We start from the raw sequence: 21,156 nt of genomic DNA, 5'->3' as shown, positions 1-21,156 counted from the left end.
TTCTCCGTTCTGACACCCTCTCTCACCGAGTGACTACTCCAGCATGTTCATTTTGGTGTTTTAAATGGTATATTATTAACCAAATTAATGTGTTTTACAATATACTAAGCATCGTCATAACAAAAATGACGGCAACTAATTTCATGACGTCAGCCGAAACATGACGTCACCTGATCCACAGATCCACAGACCCACAGACAGACAGACAACTTATTTTTATATATATAGATATATATATATATATATATATATATATATATATATATATATATATATATATATATATATATATATATATATATAATGAAAAGAGAAATCGCTAATGCAACAGCACAAACACATTTGAAAAAAAAAAGAAAAAAAAAAAAGGAAGACAGAAGGAGAAAAGGAAGACTGTTTTCCTACAGTAGTGATTAATATAGATCAGCACTTGAATGAGGCCTTAACCCTACTCATCCATTCAATTACATAGGTCAAACAGCAAGACCATACACAATCAACCATAAAGAAAAATCCATGGACAGGCAGTCGTGTCGTCAATAAGTATAAGTCGTCATTTACCAAACAATAAAAACAGTAAAGACAACTATATACATTACAGGGGTCCTGAAAGGCGTACCGACCGAATACAATGAGAACCAAGTCAAATATCTGGCATTAAACTGCGTGAAAGTTTCAAAGTGCGGAATGTGCCGAGTGTTCAAGGTTTACTTTGAGTCGAAACAAAAAAAAAATACAAAATTCTACATTTTTGTAGGTAAGAGCTTGAAACACGTATAGAAAGTTTTCTGATATACAAAATCTGATGATGTGATTTTCATTAAGATTATATGACTTTTAAGGGGCGATTCCACCTTTTTTCGAAAATCAGGCAAATTTTCTCAGGCTCGTAGCCGTTAATGGGTAAGACTAAATTTAATGAAACTTATATATTTGAAGTCAGCATAATAAGTCAATTTTTTTGATGCATTAAATAAGAAAAGTTTTTTTTAACTGAAACTAAGGAGCGACATTAAAACTTAGAACTAACAGAAATTACTCCGTATATGAAAGGGGCTGTTCCCTCCTCAAAGTCCCGCTCTTTACGCTAGAGTTTGACTCTTTCTCTCAACTCTACTATTTAAAAAAGTAAAAAACTTTAGCGTAAAGAGGGGGGTGCTGAGGAGGGAAAAGCCCCTTTCATATACAGAGTAATTTCTGTTCGTTTTAAGTTTTAAGTTTTAATTGTCGCTCCTTACTGTCAGTAAAAAAAAAAAAAATGTTTTTTTATTCAATTTCTGAACGTTTTTGAATTAATGCATGTTTTGATTTTGGCTCTCCGCACATGAATAATTAAAGCAAAATTTGCATATCAATTTATTTTTTTGGCTAAATGGCTTTCTCATAGTTTTGATTGGACGATTTTGAAAAAAAAGCAGCGGGAGAGTAGACTTAGTTACCTTCCAATTTTTTGGTTACTTAAAAAGGCAACTAGAACTTTTAATTTTACGAACGTTTTTATTAGTGAAAATATACATAACTTACGAATTAACTTACGTAACGAACTTCTAAATTCGTATGTATTTGTTGCGTATATAAGGGGGCTCACCCCCTCGTCAATACCTCGCTCTTTAAACTAAAGCTTAAATTTTATCCCAATTCCTTAAGAATGACCCCCTGAATCACAAAGGCCGTTGAATAAATAGTTGAGATTAATAAAATTACTTTAGCGTAAAGAGCGAGGTATTAGGAGGAGGTGAACCCTCATATACGTAATAATTCTGTTCTTTTTAATGCAAGTTTGAATACTGCTCCTTACTTTCAGTTGAAGAAAATTTTTCATATTTATTTTTTCATTGCTCTTTAAAAAAATAATAGGAAATCCTGCGCCCCCTTCATAGAAATTCTCTTCCCCCATGACGAATTCCTTCATTTAGAGCCTTAATTTTTGGAAAACATTTTTGATATGAATGACGTGACTTTTAGTTGCGTTTTTCATTTATATGTAAATTCAAGCATTGCAGAAATCAGATTTTTCATTTTACTATTTATTTTTTTCAGAGTCAAGTTTTTCAGAGTCGCATATATTTGGAATAGTTATAAAAGTTTTTCTGACAATGAGTGTCAATGCCAAATATTTTGAAAGACATATTATAATCTATTTTTGTTGTGGATGGCATACAGTAATTTGTCGGTAAAAATGTACAAAACGACTTGCCGAAAAAAATAAAATGAAAGTGAAAAAAATAAAAAATTAAAAAAAATTGAAGTTCTAAAAAACTGTTTTTCTTTTCAGTGGGTGAACCTCTATTCCCAATTACTTAGCACTTTCAGAAAATGGTTGGAACAAGAAACAACAAGCTTAATACTATGAATCTTTTGATATTAGAGCTTTTTGACGAAAATAACTCAAAACTAAGTATAAATTAATTATTTCTACTGTGGTTAATTCGGTAATAACCCTTTATACTACTAAATAGTGGCAGTTAATTGGAAAAATCACTGATAAAGGTAGTTAACAGGAAAAGTCACCAATAAAATTAATCGCCAGATAATCTTTTTTCAGCTTTAATGACAGTATACAATTTCAATTAGATAATAACTGAGCGTTTATAAGGGTACATTTTCCCCAAAGTTCTTAGAGTGCTTCTTGCGTTTGAAGGCATCTCTTGTTTTGGTTGAAGAAGATGGAGCCTAAAGCCGTTACTACTCATCTTGCTAAAGGTAAGACAGAAACAATATCCTTATGTTTTTAATTTAAACCTTGATTTAAGCAAATATATTATTCAATATATTTTATATCAAAACTGAGCGCAAACTATTTCTCGACAAGGAGGGATTGGAATTAAAAAAAACGAAAATTGATCAAGTTTAGGAAAAATTGAAGAAAATAAGCAAAAACCTTAAAAATCCAAAAAAAGGTTTTGGTGAGAGCAGTTCCAATGCTCCCTATCCCCTATTTATCAGTTTAAATACCGGATAATTAGCAATCTAAATTAAAGACCAATAAATTCAGAAATTCAAAATGTTGAAAATAAATATGTAAATATATGTGGCAATGTTCATTGTTCGAAAGCTCCAGGTTTGAGCGTCAATGGACTAGGGTACATACAGGATACTGCCTAAAAAGTCAAAGAGAAAATTCTAGATATTTTAAATTGCTGAATAAAACAAAACAAGTTTTTTAACCTGAAAGTGAGGGGCAGCATCAAAACTTCAAACAAATAGAAATTATTACTTAAATGAAAAAGTTTGCCTCCTCCTCAAGACCTCGCTCTTTACGCTAAAGATTCTTATGGAATTAAAAAAAAAACTTTTTTATTCTAATTAAACAGCCCTTGTGTTTCAGGAGTTCTTCCTAGAGGATTCGGACACTAAGTCAAATTTTAGCGTAATGAGCGAGGTATTGAGGAGGGGGTAATATTTTTCATATACGTAATAATTTTTGTTCCTTTTAAGTTTTGATATTGCTCCTTGCTTTCAGTTGAATTTTTGTTTTATTTAATTTCAGATTGTTTTTAAATAACGCTGAGAAATCTGGTTCCCCCTTCATGCAAAATTCCTTCCTCCTACGCAAAATCCCTCTTTGAAAAGTTCTTTGCATATAAAATACCCCCCTTCTTTGCCAGGGAAGTTTCCCCAAGACAATCCCATCCTAGCTGAAAAATCCGCCCGGAAATTTTCTTGAGAACTATTGCGGGTGAAAATTTTTCTTAGTTCGCCTTCATTTGAAAAATTCTGTAATTTCTTATTGTTTTAAAATCTTGCCGGAAGCCTTCCTCTGTGGAAAAGATTTCCAGAAAATAGCCATTCCCCCGCCCATTAATCGAAAGTTGCTCCCACATAAAGCTTCCTCTAAAGATTTGTCCCATGCAAAATTCCCCTATGGAGAATTCCTCTATTGGAAATTCCCACCCTACTACAAGAAAATCTAAACAATTCTAACCCAGTAAAAATTTCCCCCGGAGGATTCCCCTATCATCTCCATATGAAAAAATTTGTCGGCGACGAGAAAGTAAGACAAATAAAAATAATTTCGCATAGGACTTCCGGAAAATACCTCCTGGAGAGTTCAACCCAAAAAATTCTCCCCATGGAAGATCTACCAGATGGAAGAATTTCCCCCCCCCCCAAATAAAAACAAGTGTTTGCATTTTTCCCAATAACAAATTTTACACATTATCAAAGGGCAAACTTCACGACTTACGCACCTTTCCACAGGGGGTCAAAAGGCATAATAATGGGCTTTTTAATTATGCTGGACAAAATGGCTATCACAAAATTTTGAAAATCTTGATCGGTCACCTTTGAGGAAAAAAAGGAGTGGGAAGAGGGCTAGTTGCCTCCAATCTTTTTTAATACTTTAAAAGGTCACTAGAACTTTCAAGTTACCTTAGAGTGAGTCATTTGCCGATGTTCTAGGACTACTGGTTCGACACGATCACCCAGGGGAAAAAACTACAAATAAACAAGCATCCTTGGTCTTTCTTCTAGCTAAAAAAAAAAAAATTAAAATTCCACATTTTTGCAGATGGGAGCTTAAAACTATCCCAATAGCAAATACTATGCGTAAGCAATGGGTAAATTTTATAACTTAAAGACCTTTCCCCATGGGCTATAGGGTTAAAATTTAGGCACGGTTAATGAACCTTTCAACTATGATGAACAAAATGGCTATCTCAAAATTTTGATCGGAAGATTCCGGGACGAAAGTTGTAAGGGAGGGGGCCTAGCTCCAATCTTTTTGGTCACTTTAGAGAGCACTAGAACTTTTATTTTCCGTTCGAATAAGCCCTCTCCCGATATTGTGAAGATCACTTGATTGATACAATCACCCTGGGAATAAAACAAATAAACAAAAAAATAAACTGGCAAAAGCAAAACAAAAAACAAAATATCCATGATCTTTCTTCTAGCAAAAAAAAAAACAAAATTCCACATTTTTACAGACAGAAGCTTGCAAATTCTACAACAGGATTCTGGAATACATTGAATTTGATGATATGATTTCATTAAGATTCCTTGTCTTTTAGGGGGCGTTTTTCCCCTTTTTGAAAATCAAGCAAGTTTTCTCTGACTCGCAGCTTTGTCTTTTAATATCAGAATTACATTTTTTTTTTTTAGAATTTGTTTTATTATGGATCCTTTTGTCTTTGCTCCATCTTATTTTTGTAAGGCGATTTTCGAAAAAGTAAATAAATTGCTTAAGTCGCTAAAAAACTGAAAAAAAGACTGAAATGCCACACCTCGTAAAAGAAATCATAATCTAATTTCTTCTAATTAATAATATGCACAGTTTGAGGGCATCATTTTGATTACTTTGACTTTAGTCCCATCATCTTACTTTTTATAGATGTGTTATGCCCGTTTTGAATCAAAACCATTCCGGGAATTCTCCTGACAGTGGAACTCCCTCCTCCTAACGCTTCATAACTAGCCTACTTACAGTAGCAACACGGGCAAATTACATGCTATTTAAAAATAAATTAAGAGCTCTAGGTTATTTACTAGGACAATAGTACCTCCTCCTTCCAAAGGTCTATCGCTGTGGATACGTTGGACGTATTCAGAGTAAAAATCATTCAAAGTATGGTCCCTAAAGGCTGAATCAGTCCTACTTACACTTTATTGATAATTGTACTATAGATGTGGGAAAATCACACAATACTGAAAAACTAAAAAAATTAAAATATTAAGAAATATTAAAAAAAAGGAATCAAGTTTTGTTCAAATTAATTTGAATCAACTAATTTGAATTACACTTTTATTTAAACAAAAAGCAAGGATACAATGGCACAAAGGGAAGTAAGACTGTGTGTCTAAACTTTGTATTTAAACTGAGAATTGAAATTAATGTGGGTCTAAATGTGTATAATAAAAATTAAATGTGTATCTAAACTGTGTATCAAGGATGTGTTGGCAAAAAGGGAAGTAAAATTGTGTATCGAAATTAAAACTTCAGTTTCAACGCTGTTCAATAAAATAATCATTTCTATAAAGATCTAAGCCTCTCTACTTTTTGAATAAAGGAATGTTAGGGATGTCAGGTTTCCCAGCATTATTTCAAAACCGATAAGAATTTAAATAAAAAAATAAGCTTTTTCAACTGAAAGTAAGGAACAACATTAAAACCTACAACAAACAGAAACCATTACGCATATGAGGGGGCTCTCCCCTCGTCAATACCGTACTCTTTAAACCAAAGTCTTTTTTCAGTAGTTTCAAAAGAGCTATTTATTCTGAATAAACAGCCTTTGTAATTCAGGGGTCATTCTGATATAATTGGAACAAAGTTTGAACTTAGCGTAAAGAGCGAGATATTGACGAATGGGTTACCCCACTGGTATGCATCATAATTTCTGTTCGTTTTAAGTTTTAATGTTACTTCTTACTTTCAGTTGAAAAATACGTGTTTTTTATTTATTTTAATTAAAATCCAACATAGCTCTTATTTCTAATTGAAATGCATAATAAGCCCTTATAACGTCCTATTCCCTACGCTCTGGACTCACATAATAACCCGTAATTGTAGAACTTCCTCTATTTATGATACCAAACTGACTTCTTGCTATTTTCACTTTTCTAAATATTGCTTTTAACCAGCTCAAAAAAAGATATGCTAAGAATTATGACTGAAATTAATCGCATTTCAAACAGCACCAGTTCTGTTTGTGGGACATTTATCTCTGCACCAGCCTGATGTACGAGATGTCTTGTGAGAATAAAATAAATTTAAACTAAATAAGTATATTTCTCTCATAGTTTAGATATTGTTTGTGGACGTATAAGCCGTACCAACCCATTCCTTTTTTTCTTTATTGTTACCAGTTTTATCATGCAGCACTAGGAGACTAAACTTCGCTTGTGAAGGAAATTATAGACATAAAAACGATATTCAGTGGAACCCCCCTCCGGATATGTATACGCCCGATACCCTTATTTGCACAAGAAAAACTTTTGTGTAATTTTTTATGGAATTCGTATTATTTTTTTTACGGAGATACAAAGGGGAAGGTAATTTTGAAACTCTGGGAGTCGATTTTCCTTTCTAATTGTCATCCCTGACTGTTTTCAATTTTTTATGATTCCTGCCACAATGATGTCAAGTGGGAAGTGGAGGGGGATATGTACTACAGCATAAATGGCGATCTGGCTGAAAAAAAAGCCGAGTGTATACGACATTCAACTTCGCCCAACCGAAAGCTTGTTTACCATGCTATTTTCTTCAAAGAAAAAAACCTTAAAATTAACAAAAATAGCTTCTTTTTTGTTTAGCATGCTATTTTCTTCAACTATGCTGTTTTCTTCAACAGTTCGTTGTTGCCAATTATAGTAAAAGCCAAGCACCAGCACTTACATTTATGATTGTTTATGTGTATTTCGTGATGTGTCTAAATTCACCAAGTAGCGTGTTTGTCAGAAAGCTACTTTTCTTCATTGCCGCTAGAATGGCACCTACTTCAATAGCACCCCCTCCCCCTAGTAAAAATAATGTAGCAACGTCCCTGCAGCAAGTATATAGAATTCCATAACCACCACATAAGCGATTACGTAATTTCCGTATTACAGGATCATCGGCTCCAGCTCCCGTAGGTGGCTCTGATGTTCGGCTCTACACATTCGAATTCTGTCCTCATGGGCAACGCATCCGACTTCTTCTCTCAGCCAAAAATATTCCGTGAGTAGAGTTTTATGCTCAAACTTTTTTCCTAAGACTCTCTTTGTATACATACATACATACATACATACACACACACATATATATATATATATATATATATATATATATATATATATATATATATATATATATATATATATATATATATATATACATAGCATGTGTGCAGGCAAGGGGGAGGCAGGCTGGTGGCTTACCCCCCTGGAAATTTGGACATATAAAGTAATTATAAGGAAACGAAGGGGAAAGAGCAGAATAGGGGGAAACCATGGAAAAATGTGTGTTGCCTCATTGTTGGATGCCTGCCAATAGATTTTGACCCTTAATAAGAAAAATTTAAGTTCTGCTTTGTGACTGAGTGACCCCTTTCCAGTTTTCCACAAACATATTTTCTATATGATTTGGTTAGAGTAATACAAAAAAAAAATCAACTTCTTCATAGTAATGAATGGTAAGTAAATAACGATCCTTGTCACATAATTAATTTAATTTAATTACTAATAAAATTTAATTTAATTTAATTAATGAAATTACTCCGTATATGAAAGGGGCTGTTCCCTCCTCGATGCCCCGCTTTTTACGCTAAAGTTTGACTCTTTCTCTCAACTCTACTTTTTAAAACAGTAAAAGCCTTTAGCGTAAAGAGCGGGGCGTTGAGGAGGGAACAGCCCCTTTCATATACGGAGTAATTTCTGTCCATTTTAAGATTTAATGTCGCTCCTTACTGTCAGTTCAAAAAAACTAGTTTTTTATTTAATTTCTGAACGTTTTTGAATAAACGCATGTTTTGATTTTGGCTCTCCGTACATGAATAATTAAAACAAATTTGCATAATAATTTAACTGTTCGGCTACAAGGCCTTCTCATAGTTATGATCAGACGCTTTTGAGAAAAAAATTGGTTACTTAAAAAGGCAACTAGAACTTTTAATTTTTTAAGAACGTTTTTATTATAAAAATATACAAAAAACTTAAGAATTAATTTACGTAATGAACTTCTATATTCGTATGTTTTTATTACATATATGAGTGGGTTCACCCCCTCGTCAATACCTCGCTCTTTACACTAAAGCTTAAATTTTATCCAAATTCCTTAAGAATGACCCCTGAATCACAAAGGCCGAAGAATAAATAGTGTACATTGCTAAAGATACTTTAGCGTAAAGAGCTAGGTATTAGGAGGAGGTAAACCACTAATATGCGTAATAATTTCTGTTTGTTTTAAGTTTTAATGCTGCTCCTTACTTTCAGTTGAAAAATATTTTTCATATATATTTTTTTTTTTATTTTTTTTAATAACGCTAGAAAATCCTGTGCCTCTTCCATGTAAATTCTATTCCTCCATGGAAAGATTCCCCCAAGTAGCCCCTTCCCCTCAAACCCTACCCCTCCAACCAAAATAATTCCCCTGAAAAAGTCTGTGCACTTCCCAATAACTATTGCCATTTGTAAACACTGGTCAAAGTTTGTAACTTGCAGCCCCTCCCATGGGGACTGTGGGGAGGTAAGTCGTCCAGGCTTAATTATTATATTAGGTTTTTTGACTATGCTGAATCAAATGGCTATCTCAGAATTTTGATCCGGTGACTTCGGAAGAAAATGAGCGTGGGAGGGGGCCCAGGAGCCCTCCAACTTTTCGGTCCCGTAAGAAGGGCACTAGAACTTTTAATTTCCGTTAGGATGAGCCCTCTCGCAACATTCTAGGACCACTGGGTTGATGCGATCACCCACGGAGAAAAACAAAAGAAAAACCAAAAAAACAAACAAATAAAGACGCATCCGTGATCTGTCTTCTGGCAAAAAATACAAAACTCCGTATTTTTTAGATAGGAGCTTCAGACTTCCACAGTAGGGTTCTCTAATACGCTGAATCTGGTTTTTTGATTTTCATTAAGTTTCAACGACTTTTATGGGGGCTGTTTCCCCTATTTTTTAAAAAAGGCGAATTTTCTCAGGCTCGTAACTTTTGATGGGAAAGAATAAACTTGATGGAACTTAACTTGATGAAACGAAGGAGCAACATTAAAACTTAAAACGAACAGATATTACTCCGTATATGAAATGGGTTGTCCCCTCCTCAACGCCTCGCTATTTACGCTAAAGTTTTTAATTGTTTTAAAAAGTATAATTGTGGCAAAGAGTCAAACTTTAGCGTAAAGAGCGAGGCGTCGAGGAGGGGACAACCCATTTCATATACGGAGTAATTTCTGTTCGTTTTAAGTTTTAATGTCGCTCCTTACTTACAGTTAAAAAACTAGTTTTTTTTTATTTAATTTCTGAACGTTTTTGAATTAATGCATGTTTGATTTTGGCTCTCGGCACCTAAATTATTAAAATGAAATTTGTATATTAATTCTTTTTTTTTGTCTAAATGGCTTTCTCTTAGTTTTGAAAAGACGATTTTGATAAATAAGGGGTGGGGAAGGAGGCCTAGTTGCCCTCCGATTTTTCGGTTACTTAAAAAGGCAACTAGAACTTTTAATTTTTAACGAACGTTTTTATTAGTAAAAAATATGCGTAATTTAAGAATTGACTTACGTAATAAACTTTTGTATTCTTATATTTTTATTATGTATACGAGGGGGTTTGTACCCTCGTTAATACCTCGATCTTTACACTAAATCGTAAGTTTTGTCCCAATTCTTTAAGAATGACCCCTGAATCAAAAAGGCCGTAGAATGAATAGTTGAAATTGCTAAAAATACTTTAGCATAAAGAGCGAGGTATTTATCTCCTCCTAAATACCTCGCTCTTTATGCTAAAGTATTCTTAGAACCCCTCATATGCATAATTATCTCTGTTCGTTTTAAGTTTCAATGCTACTCCTTACTTTCAATTGAAAAAACGTTTCCATGTTTATTTTTTCATTGTTTTATTGTAGTAATGCTTGAAAATCCTGCGCCCTTCTCATTGAATTTTTCTTCCCCTATGACATATTCCCCCAAGGAAAGATCCTCCCACATAGCCCTCTCCCTTCAATCCCACCCCCAAACCAAAAAAATCCCCCTGAAAACGTCTGTACACTTCCCAATAACCATTACTATATGTAAACACTGGTCAAAGTTTGTAACTTGCAGCCCCTCCCCCAGGGATTGTGGGGGAGTAAGTCATTCCCAAAGACATAGTTATTGTGGTTTTCGACTATGTGGAACAAAATGGCTGTCTCAAAATTTTGATCCGTTGACCTTGGAAAAAATGAGCGTGGGAGGGGGCCTAGGTGCCCTCAAATTTTTTGGTCACTTAAAAAGGGCACTAGAACTTTTCATTTCTATTAGAATGAGCCTTCTTGCGACACTCTAGGACCACTTGGTCGATACGATGACCCCATACGATGAAAAAAAAACAAACAAACAAATAAACATGCACCTGTGATTTGTTTTCTGGTAAAAAATACGAAATTCCACATTTTTGTAGATAGGAGCTTGAAATTTTTGTTATGGGGTTCTCTGATACGCCGAATGCGATGGTGTGATTTTTGTTAAGATTCTATGACTTTTAGGGGATGTTTTCCCTATTTTCCAAAACAAGGCAAATTTTCTCAGGCTCGTAACTTTTGATGACAAAGACAAAATTTAATGAAACTTATATAGTTAGAATCAGAATGAGAATTCGATTCTTTTGATGTATCTATTAGCATCTAAATTCCGTTTTTTAGAGTTTTGTTTACTATTGAGCCGGGTCGCTCCTTACGGTTCGTTACCACGAACTGTTTGATTGCCAAAAACTGTCTTCATAATTAACTTTACTACTAAGATCTGCCTAAGATATGCCTATTTCTGAATCAGCCTTAGATGATAAATTTTTCTCGCTAGACAGTGAAACTTCATCTGAGAATTTTTGAAAAACGTGTTTTTAAACTAGGGGTTACTATGGACCGTACCTCACTCTTTGCTAGACTGCAGCTAGATCGGTCTAACTATAGTTTTTGTCTTTTTTGATATTTTTTTTAACAGATCTACTCCACAGAATTGAATTTATTCGGGGTTAAAAGGACAATATATTAATATTATGTGCACAGCGGAACATTCAACTGATTTTGATATTTTATTCTTTTGGCTTTTTAAGCTGACTATCCTTGTAAGATTTCTACTTTAAGCAAACTTTTTTTTTATTCTGGCTAAAATTCAAAATAGCTTTTCATCACAAAATCAGCTTCTTATTGATCATAAATGTTAGCATCAAATTAGAGCTAGAGTTTGTGGAAAGACATGTTGAACAGTACTTGGTTTATTTTAGATAACTTTTTCAGGCACGATATAGTCTATGTCAACCCGAAATCTGTCCCCGAATGGTACACACAGAGAAACACTACAGGAAGACTTCCTGGTATCGAGCATAAAGGTAGCTTGATAATAGAAAGTGCAATAATTTGCGAATACCTTGAGGAGGTTTATACAGCAAAAAAGATGCATCAAAGTGACCTTGTTCAGAAGGCATACGATCGAATCCTTCTTCAAAATTTCAGTACAAAGGTAAAAATTAAAATATTACTGTCACCCCTTTGCGATTTCTCTCTTTTTGCTAAAGCTATTTTGCGTGATCTTCACCAATGTTATATGCAACATATTTATTTTGGTGCGACGCAAGATTCTTGCTGATGAAAATTCTGAAGAATAATCGATTTTTGGATTGTAGAAACCTTGGTCATGAGAAAAAATTCGAAAATTAAAAGCCCTTTACAGGCTAGAGAATAGAGTTCCATCTAACGGAGCGTCATTTTTTTAACTTATATGGTTTCATATTGAGCTTAAAATGTACACAAATCCTTTCTTTTTAAATACGAAATTTTGAAAACTAATGTCAAATGCTCATTATTTTTGCTAAATAATGGTTAATTTCTAATAGGAGTTTCCATGCTGTTGATATTTTGTTTAAATTCTAAAAAAAATTTACGAAAATTTCAATTTCACCAGAGCGTCACTTTGCACGTTTATTGATTATAAATATCTTCAGTGTGCGAATTTAAGAAGCATAAGGGATAAGTAAATAACTTTCAGTTGTATGATATTTTTTTTAGAAAGAACAAAATTAGAAACCAATATTTAGAATATAAAGTAAAAAAGCCTATGTTTTCCATGGAGAGTTAGGAGAAAATTTAAAAAAAAGAGGAAATTCACTTCTATAAAATGTCAAACCTAAAACAAGAACATATTACTATGTATGTAGAATCCAAGCCTATAACGAATAGAAATTAAAACGATACATGAAATAAAATTTAAAAAGATCAATAATTACTAAAAAAAAGGGATTCTTCTGTGTCTGAAACCCACCTAAAAATTGCAGCCCCCCAAATCTTGTTTTGGGAGGGCTTAAAAACTTAAAATTTTTTTGCTGGAAACTGAATAGCCTAGATTACCGAAATGAAAGTTTTATTTTGGCCTTTTGTTTTTTAAATCCATTTTCAAGGAGTAGGCTTAAAAGGAGAAAAAAAGAAAAACTAATTTTTTAATTCAAAATTAAGCATATGGTCAGAAATATTATGTGTCGAGAAATTTTAGCAATATTAAATGTAATGTTATCACCAACTGAATCATCGAGAGGCTAGAAAGTCATTTGCGCTTCATCAATAATCAATTGAAATGCTGAAAATAAAAGTTATTTTAGCCGACTGTTTTCCTATGATTGAGAGCAGTGGTTTCAGAAAGTAATTGCGGAAAATATATTACATAGTAACAAAAATAAAACTGAGTTGATTGGTGCAATTGTCCTGATAAACCTCAGGAGCTTTAGCCAAATTTAAGTTTAATATGAAAATCTAAACTTCATAAGAACATATTCTGTTCTCAGTTAGTTCCAAATGAGTTTGAGAATAATCATATTTCTCTACGGGTATTTATGCTTGTTAAAAGTTTGGCTTAATTTATTGATGTTCGTTTTAAGTTTCTTTTCTTAGTTTGAATAGCATTTGTACAGTTTAAGTCTAACTGTTAGGTTATTGCTTTAAGGCAGTTCTTTCTCGCTTGAAATTCGTCCTTCACTTATTGTTGAAAAAATTTTTTAGCTTAATTTCTGTTTGCTTTTTAATTGATATAATTTCTGAGTAAATTAAGAATAGTAAATTTTCTAAACAGATTTTTTTGACATTGTTGTTTCTGTCAATCAATCACTGGAGTGTAGTACTAACAGTTTTGGTGGTGGATGTCATGGAGAGATTAGCCTAAGAACGAATTTGAAGGTTCTATTAAGTAGTATTAACCTTACCTGAGGGTGCTACGAGAATGGAGTCTTATATTAGGATATTAATCTCGGATTTTTAATAAGTAGAATCATAAATTGTTGAATACCAGCCCATATGTCAGAACTAAACGAAATTTTATAAGAGACATACTTAATTTGTTCTAATTTTGGATTATCAACAAATACAATATCAGGCTTAGATTCGAAATTAATAATCTAAAAAACTTTAAGGAATAGTTTAGGCAAACATCAAAAACAAATTGTGAAAGGAATCCTTAGTGTGCAATAATAGAAGACAGTAAGGCTGCAGTATTTAAGACATTTTCCTAATAATAATTTAACAATTGCGGATGAAAAGGGGTGCAAATTGACTAAATAAGAAAAGTAGAAGGTGATAAAGCTTTACTGTAGGTTATGCAAGGTGGAATGAGGACACGGGATTAAAATAGGACAGGGATTCATTTTTCAGCATTCAAATTATAGGAGCCAATTATAGGATACAAGGTGGAATGAGGACACGGGAGTAAAATAGGACAGGGATTCATTTTTCAGCATTCAAGCTATAGGAGCCAATATTTGTTGTGTGACTCTGATTTTTATTCATGCGTAGTCTGCTATCTTCAAAAATATGCGAGTCAAACAATATATGATATATTTATTAATATAAGAACAAACTGAAAGTAATAAATTGATGTATAATATCATTTGATAAGATATGATATAATAATATTTTATTATATATATATTTATTTCAGGTTCATTTGTAACTCAAATGTTTTGTCTAGTTTTACTTTTTCGAAATACTGTTTAGATCTGAAGTTTAGATCTCGGAATTCATTCCAAGTATACTTCGAATCACTTTCCAAACATACCTTACACGCCATCTATTATCCTGTTCAAAAGGTTAAAGTTAATATTTTGACCAGACTTCTTCACTGTATTCTGACTGAAAATGCAATTGGAGAAATGGACTTTTAGGACCTCAGGAGGAAGTCCAAAAATATATCATAAATCAACTGAATGTACTCTACTTAAGAAAAGTTGGTTGCAAATTACGGTCCATGTTCGGTGTAAAATATATTTTTGAGTCACTTTTTTCGACAGTAGAGCTCATAGAATCAAAGCACCGTTTACAACTCACAAATAAGCATTGCAAAGAATTAACCTGCACTTTGCTAGCCAACTTTTTAGCCCGATTTCAGAAAATCCATAATCTATTTACAAGCAGGCATACTATCTATCAGCAAACAATAGCTGTAATGTAACAATATTTAAATATATTTCCGTATCGGTTTGACGACGTACTCAAGAAAATGAAAACTCCACAACAACTGGTGTTTTTGATATTTAGTTTTTTGTTGGCTCTAGTAACAATGGAATATTAGAATTCAGTTCCACTTATAATGGAGCTTGACAATGTTTGTTATATATGGTGCATTTTTTTTTCTTCTTTTTCCGGTGTTGAGTTATTCTAGGCACCAGATTCATAGCTGCTAGTGAGGATACTTTTTAGACTTTTGACGCTAAATTAACTGTTAATGAGTCCATGAATTACGATCTTACTTAAATATAACTATTAGGTTGGTCAGAACATGGCTTATTTGGTGAAGAACAAAGATGCTACTGACAAGGAACAGCGAATTGCTGAAGCTACTGAGGTGCTGGTTCATTTTGAAAATCAATTAATTAAACGAGGAACACCCTTTTACGCAGGTATGTGTAAAGACAAGTATAAACAACAGTTTTTTTTCTAATGCCTTATTTATCTTCTAATTTTATGTTCGTATGGAGTTTATAAAAAGAATATGTAAACATGTGATAAAAACAATTACCTTTGTAGCAAAAATCTCCAAACAAATAAAATTCACAAAAATCTAGCACAGGCCTCTTGGAAACTGACCCCAGGTATAATCCTCTCCAGGGACAATAAATAAGAGATCTGTGTCCAGGAGCGTCATTGTGGGTTGTAGGGAGGGACTCCCTGTGGAAATTTATTTTTTCATGTTTTCACTAGGACTACCTTTTTATGATAATTTCTCTGACAGAAATAGACAAAACAGCAATATTACCCCTCTAGATTTTAAACAGAAATTTTGCCCTCCCTCTTGCACTTTTCTAATTTAATGTATCTGCTTTTGTCCTCAATACAATCCAGAATACAAAATTATGACGTTGTGATTTAATGTTACAGCTGTCTGTTTTCTAGGGGCTAAGAAGAAACGATGTTATGCAGAAAAAATGAACTGCCCACTTTCCAACACCTGGAGCACAAGCTCAGAACCCAGCGAATAACACATATTTCTGACGTCCCTGACACAATTCCGTCACCTGTTGTACAGATCCCAAAATGCTTGAAACAGTTTGGTCATGCTTGGAACGTGCCACCAGGTGCACTTGAGTTTTGATATTCGGCTGCCCCTTGGCAGAAATTTGCATAGAAAGGGGCAAAATACCTATTTTCTAAGCGAATAGGGATATGTAATTTGAAGATGAATTATAAGAAATAAGAAGTAAAGCATAGCAATTGTGTGAATATTGATATTTTAGAGGGGCGCAGGCCCAGAGGTTCTCTCAGCGCAAACATCCATATAATGTTTTTTACTCTGACCAATAGGGAGAAGGGTAAGGAAAATGCATAGAGCACTGTAAATGTTTAAGATATAGTACTATATTATAGTCAAACATTTTATGGTAACAGACTCTAAGTAAGGAGTGGCCGGTTCAATAGTAACCGAAATTTTTAAAAACGGAATAGATATATCATATATTGACGTCAATAGATATATCAAAAGAACTGGCTTATTGTGCAGATTCCAAATATACAAGGTTCATTAAGTTTCGCGTTACACGTTTGAGGTTACAAATCTGAGACAAATGGCCTGATTTTCGAAAAAAGGGGTAAACACCCCTAAATGTCAAACAATGTTAATGAAAATCACTCCATCAGATTTAGCGTATTCGAGAGCCCTACTTTTTCGTTTTTCTTTTTTTGTTTTTTTTTTCCAGGGATTATCATGGTGAACCAATGTTGCTAGAATATTGGGAAAAAGCTTATTCAAACAGAAACCAAAACGTGTTCGTAATAATTTCTGTTCGTTTAAGTTTTAATGTTGCTCCTTACTTCCAGTTGAAAAAAATTACTTTTTTTTTAATTTCATTTGGAAATAAACCAGTTTGATTGATTAAAGTTTTAAAATAAATTTTTGACAATAAACTTAAACATAAAAAATAATTAAATCACAAATTTTGAAAATAATTGTTTCAGGAAGAAAAAAATTAAAATTCAATTTGAAAACTCCTAAATAGCTTCATTTTAATTGGTTGGCTTATAATTACTATTGAGGGACAGAACTGAATTTCAAAATATCAATATACCGTGTACTAACAATAGGTGAATAATTTCTTAGACCACACTGACTTTCCATTGCTTTTCCATTTACGAAAAATTGAGCCAGAAAAGAAAAAAACAATAGGTTTTAATTTCAACGAAGCAGTGAACATAAATTGAAACAAAACAAAAACTTCCAAATATTTCGGCCGCACGTCCAGGAGCCTCTTTCAACGGAAAAAAAACCGTAAAGAATGAAAAAACAAAAAAAGTTGTTTTTAAAATAACTCACACAAAAAAACGACAACTAAACACACGAAGAGAAAAAAAATAAATAAGAACAACTAACATTACAAACAAACTTCCTGCACAGATGTTGCAACATAAGAATAAAACCAAAGCGAATGTCTATAGTGAAACCATGAGTCCCTACTCTCTCAACATTCAGTGTATGAATGGGCAATTTATACACTGAATTGCCTATTTATACACTGAACGTTGAGAGGAGAGTCATCCATGGTTTCACTACACACATTCGCTTTGGTTTTGTTCTTATGTTGTAACATCAATGCTGGAAGTTTATTTATAATGTGATTTATTCTTATTTATTTTTGTCTCTTTGTGGGTTTAGTCGTTGTTTTTGTGTGTGTTATTTAAAAAAAATAGTTTAATCTTTTTGTGTTTTTCCGTTGAGAAAGGCTCCCGGACGTGGGGCCAAAATATTCGGAATATTTTTTTTATTAAAGTGTTATTTTGTTTTTATTTTTGTTCACTGCTTTGTTGAAATTAAAACCCCTTGTTTTTTTTTGCTTAATTTCACTAACAGTAGGTACCACCTAATCAAGATAAAGTTGAAATTTATTTGTATTTTTTAGGTAATCAACCAGGCATGCTTGACTATTCTATTTGGCCGTGGCTTGAAAGAATTGAAGCCTTGTCAAAAATATATGGAAACACACTGGAGTTAGCCAAAGAGAAATTTCCAAATTTGGTAAGTTTTGTTAGGAAGTTTAAAACAACTTAAATTCAAATTCAACTTAATCACAATAATAATTAAATTCAACTTAATCACTAGCTGCTTTTATTCGAGGACACCGAATTGAGCAGCAGTAGGCTGCTTTATAGAGGAAACACGAGTAAATGACGGTAAATTTAGGGATGTTCATATTAGTTCGCCAGCTACAATATGAACATTATTAGATGGCTTCATCAATGCTTCTTTAAGGCAAACTAAACGTTATTGTCAGACATTTAATTTAAACGCTAAAGGCGGTTTTAAAATGTGTGGGAACATATAGTTCTATGTTTATTTGAAAAAAAAAAAGACAAAACATAACATTTGTTTGTATGTCCAACTTTCAAATTTTGAAGTCAAATATTTCAAATATTGGAATTTTAAAGATGAAATTCTACTAGCTAAAGTTTTCAATTTATTCATGCAAACCTCACTTCTTCTTCCTCATTGTGCTTGACCTTGTTACTTCCAATCTGCGTCAATTTAATCAAATGAAAATAGTTGACAATGGCTCATTCTCAGTAAGAGATGTTTCACTTTTCTTTTTTCACTTTTTGTTAATTTTTTCTAGCTTTGTTCCTTTCTTTATTAGTTTTTCAATTTTGTTGCAAGAATTTGATGCCGTAAAACGTAAATATTAATAGACATAAATCGAACAACAAGAGTCACACCGTTCAATTCCCTTTTAATTTAAATGGGCCCCATCCTTACCCTCTAATGGGGTCCCATTTAGCCCTATGATGTAGACAAAATTTGACTGATTTAGTGGGTTTACAATACTTTTTGTGCTGATTATTTTACCATCATTTGAATTATAATGGCAAATAAAACCAATATAGAAGAAAAAATAAATCAAAAAAGGTCAAACTTCTGTCCAGGGCTGTATCTGGACCCATTAGAGGGAAGACCCGGGGCACAATTGTGATATTGGGAGTTATTATATTTGGAAAAAACCTTGAACAGGAAATGGAATAGTATATATTTCTGAATTTGACTTATTTTTAAAAAATTAAATTTATGACGAAATTTGCCTTTGCAGCTTGAAAAGTAATTTGGCAAACTTTAAATTAGGTCTATTCATCTGTTTTTAGTTTATCTTATTCATGCTCCTTATTTTCGACTTTATTAAAGTTCAGTCTTGTTGCTTGAAAAGCATGGGCAATTTTATTCATTTTCTCTTAGTTCTATAATCCAAATTCAAATAATAATTTGTCTCTTTCGTGCTTCAGTCCCATTCAAGAGCTTCTGATAATGTTTAAAAATGACATTTTGCTTTTTTTATTATAATTTACACGAGCATTCCTTCCATAAGAATCATTTATGCCCCCAGGGCGTAACATACAATTACTACCCCTGGGTCTTGGGGGGTTGTGTCGTCACTGGAGTTTTGTTATCTGACTTTTTAACTATTTTTAACAAAATGGCTATCTCAAAATTTTTATCTGATGCATTTGGGTAAAAAAAGGGCAGGGAGGGGGCTAAAACCTATTGTTTATACTTGTAATTACACATACATGCGTAGAAGAGTGTTCCTCGTTTAATTAATTGATTTTCAAAATGAACCAGCACCTCTGTAACTTCAGCAATTCGTTGTTCCTTGTCAGTGGTATCTTTGGTCTTCACCAAGGGCATGGGGGGGCTATAATAAAAAATTATAATAATTTAGGAATTATGAAGTCTACTCTGTTTGATCGTAAATATAAACTCATTTATAAAATATCACCTGTAGTACCAACATAAGCTTGAACTTTGAGTCACAGGTCATCAATAATAGGCTAAAAATAGAATTTTCGAGAACAGCGATCAGTATATCTTGAAATAACATTGAAAACATGATGTTTAGGTTCAATTTAACTTGTTTTTTCTGTAATTGAAAATTAGTTGAAATGGCTTGTTTATAATTCTTCATAAAGTTGTAACATTTCAGTAATGCTAGTTAAAAGCATGAAAGGTAATTCAATGTATTTTGAATTTGGTCATGTTAATTTAATCCGGCTCATTAACGACATTGAACGTAATTTTTATGTAATTCATGATACTAATGAAAACTCTGAAACACAGTAACTTCAGTTATTCAAGATTTGAAAGAAAGCATAATCCTCTTTTATGGCAGGTTCTTAAGTTTCCAGCCCATTTTTAAACATTTTGAGCTTTCTTTTGCTTTTAACTTTCAAAGATTTTTTTTTATAATTTTAAAAGTAAGTCCTCCATTCAAGATTTGAAAGAAAGCATAATCCTCTTTTATGGCAAGTTCTTAAGTTTGCAGCCCATTTTTAATCATTTAAAGTTTTATTTTGCTTTTAACTTTCAATGATATGTTTTATAATTTTAAAGAAAGTCCTCCATTCAAGATTTGAATGAAAGCATAATCCTCTTTTATGGCAAGTTTTTAAGTTTCCAGCCCATTTTTAATCGTTTAAAGCTTTTCTTTTGCTTTTAGCTTTCAAAGATATGTTTTTAGATTTTTTTTTTTTTTATTCCAGAGAGCATGGTGGCAAAAGATTGTTGAAGATCCATCTGTTAAGATATCATTTCGCAGTTCTGAAGAGCATCTTGACTACATACAGAAAGAACTTCAAGGTCAAGCAGTTTACGCTTAACAGCCATTGCACTTACGAATATCTAGTTTTGTAGATATTTTTCTAGTTTAGTCAACCAGGGGGTTGTTTATGTATTATTTGTTCCTGTAAATGCATCAGCCATTTATAAATAATGTCATTTTAATTTATAATCTATCCAGCAGCTGTACTGACATTAAATTTTTCGAAATTCCGAATTTTGAGGCACACTTTCCGAAATTAGACATTAGAATAGGATTTTGTTTTCATTTAATTTCTCGCTAATAGAAAAAATAAGGTTAGCAATAAGAAAACCGGAACTTAGAACGTTACTGGAGATAAGACATAGGATTTGTTTAAGCTAAACCAAAGACTTAATGATACACTGGTTGATATATGATGGTGTCAGTGGCATTGCT

General features: G+C 32.8%; 1 protein-coding gene across 1 annotated transcript; it reads left to right on the top strand.

The window, feature by feature from the left end:
• The first annotated feature begins 2,553 nt into the window (after positions 1-2,553).
• LOC136036203 (glutathione S-transferase omega-1-like) lies at positions 2,554-20,955 on the top strand. The gene is made up of 6 exons (XM_065718294.1): positions 2,554-2,703; positions 7,549-7,657; positions 11,909-12,131; positions 15,417-15,549; positions 18,040-18,155; positions 20,663-20,955. The coding sequence occupies exons 1-6, from the start codon at positions 2,667-2,669 to the stop codon at positions 20,777-20,779; spliced, it is 735 nt and encodes a 244-aa protein (XP_065574366.1). The 5' UTR covers positions 2,554-2,666; the 3' UTR covers positions 20,780-20,955.
• The last annotated feature ends 201 nt before the right edge of the window (positions 20,956-21,156 follow it).

The sequence above is a fragment of the Artemia franciscana genome, chromosome 2 (genome assembly GCF_032884065.1).
Source record: "Artemia franciscana chromosome 2, ASM3288406v1, whole genome shotgun sequence".
Classification (NCBI taxonomy): Eukaryota; Metazoa; Arthropoda; class Branchiopoda; order Anostraca; family Artemiidae; genus Artemia; species Artemia franciscana.
Note: the sequence above shows the minus strand (reverse complement) of the source record. Positions and strands in the feature narration are given on the sequence as shown.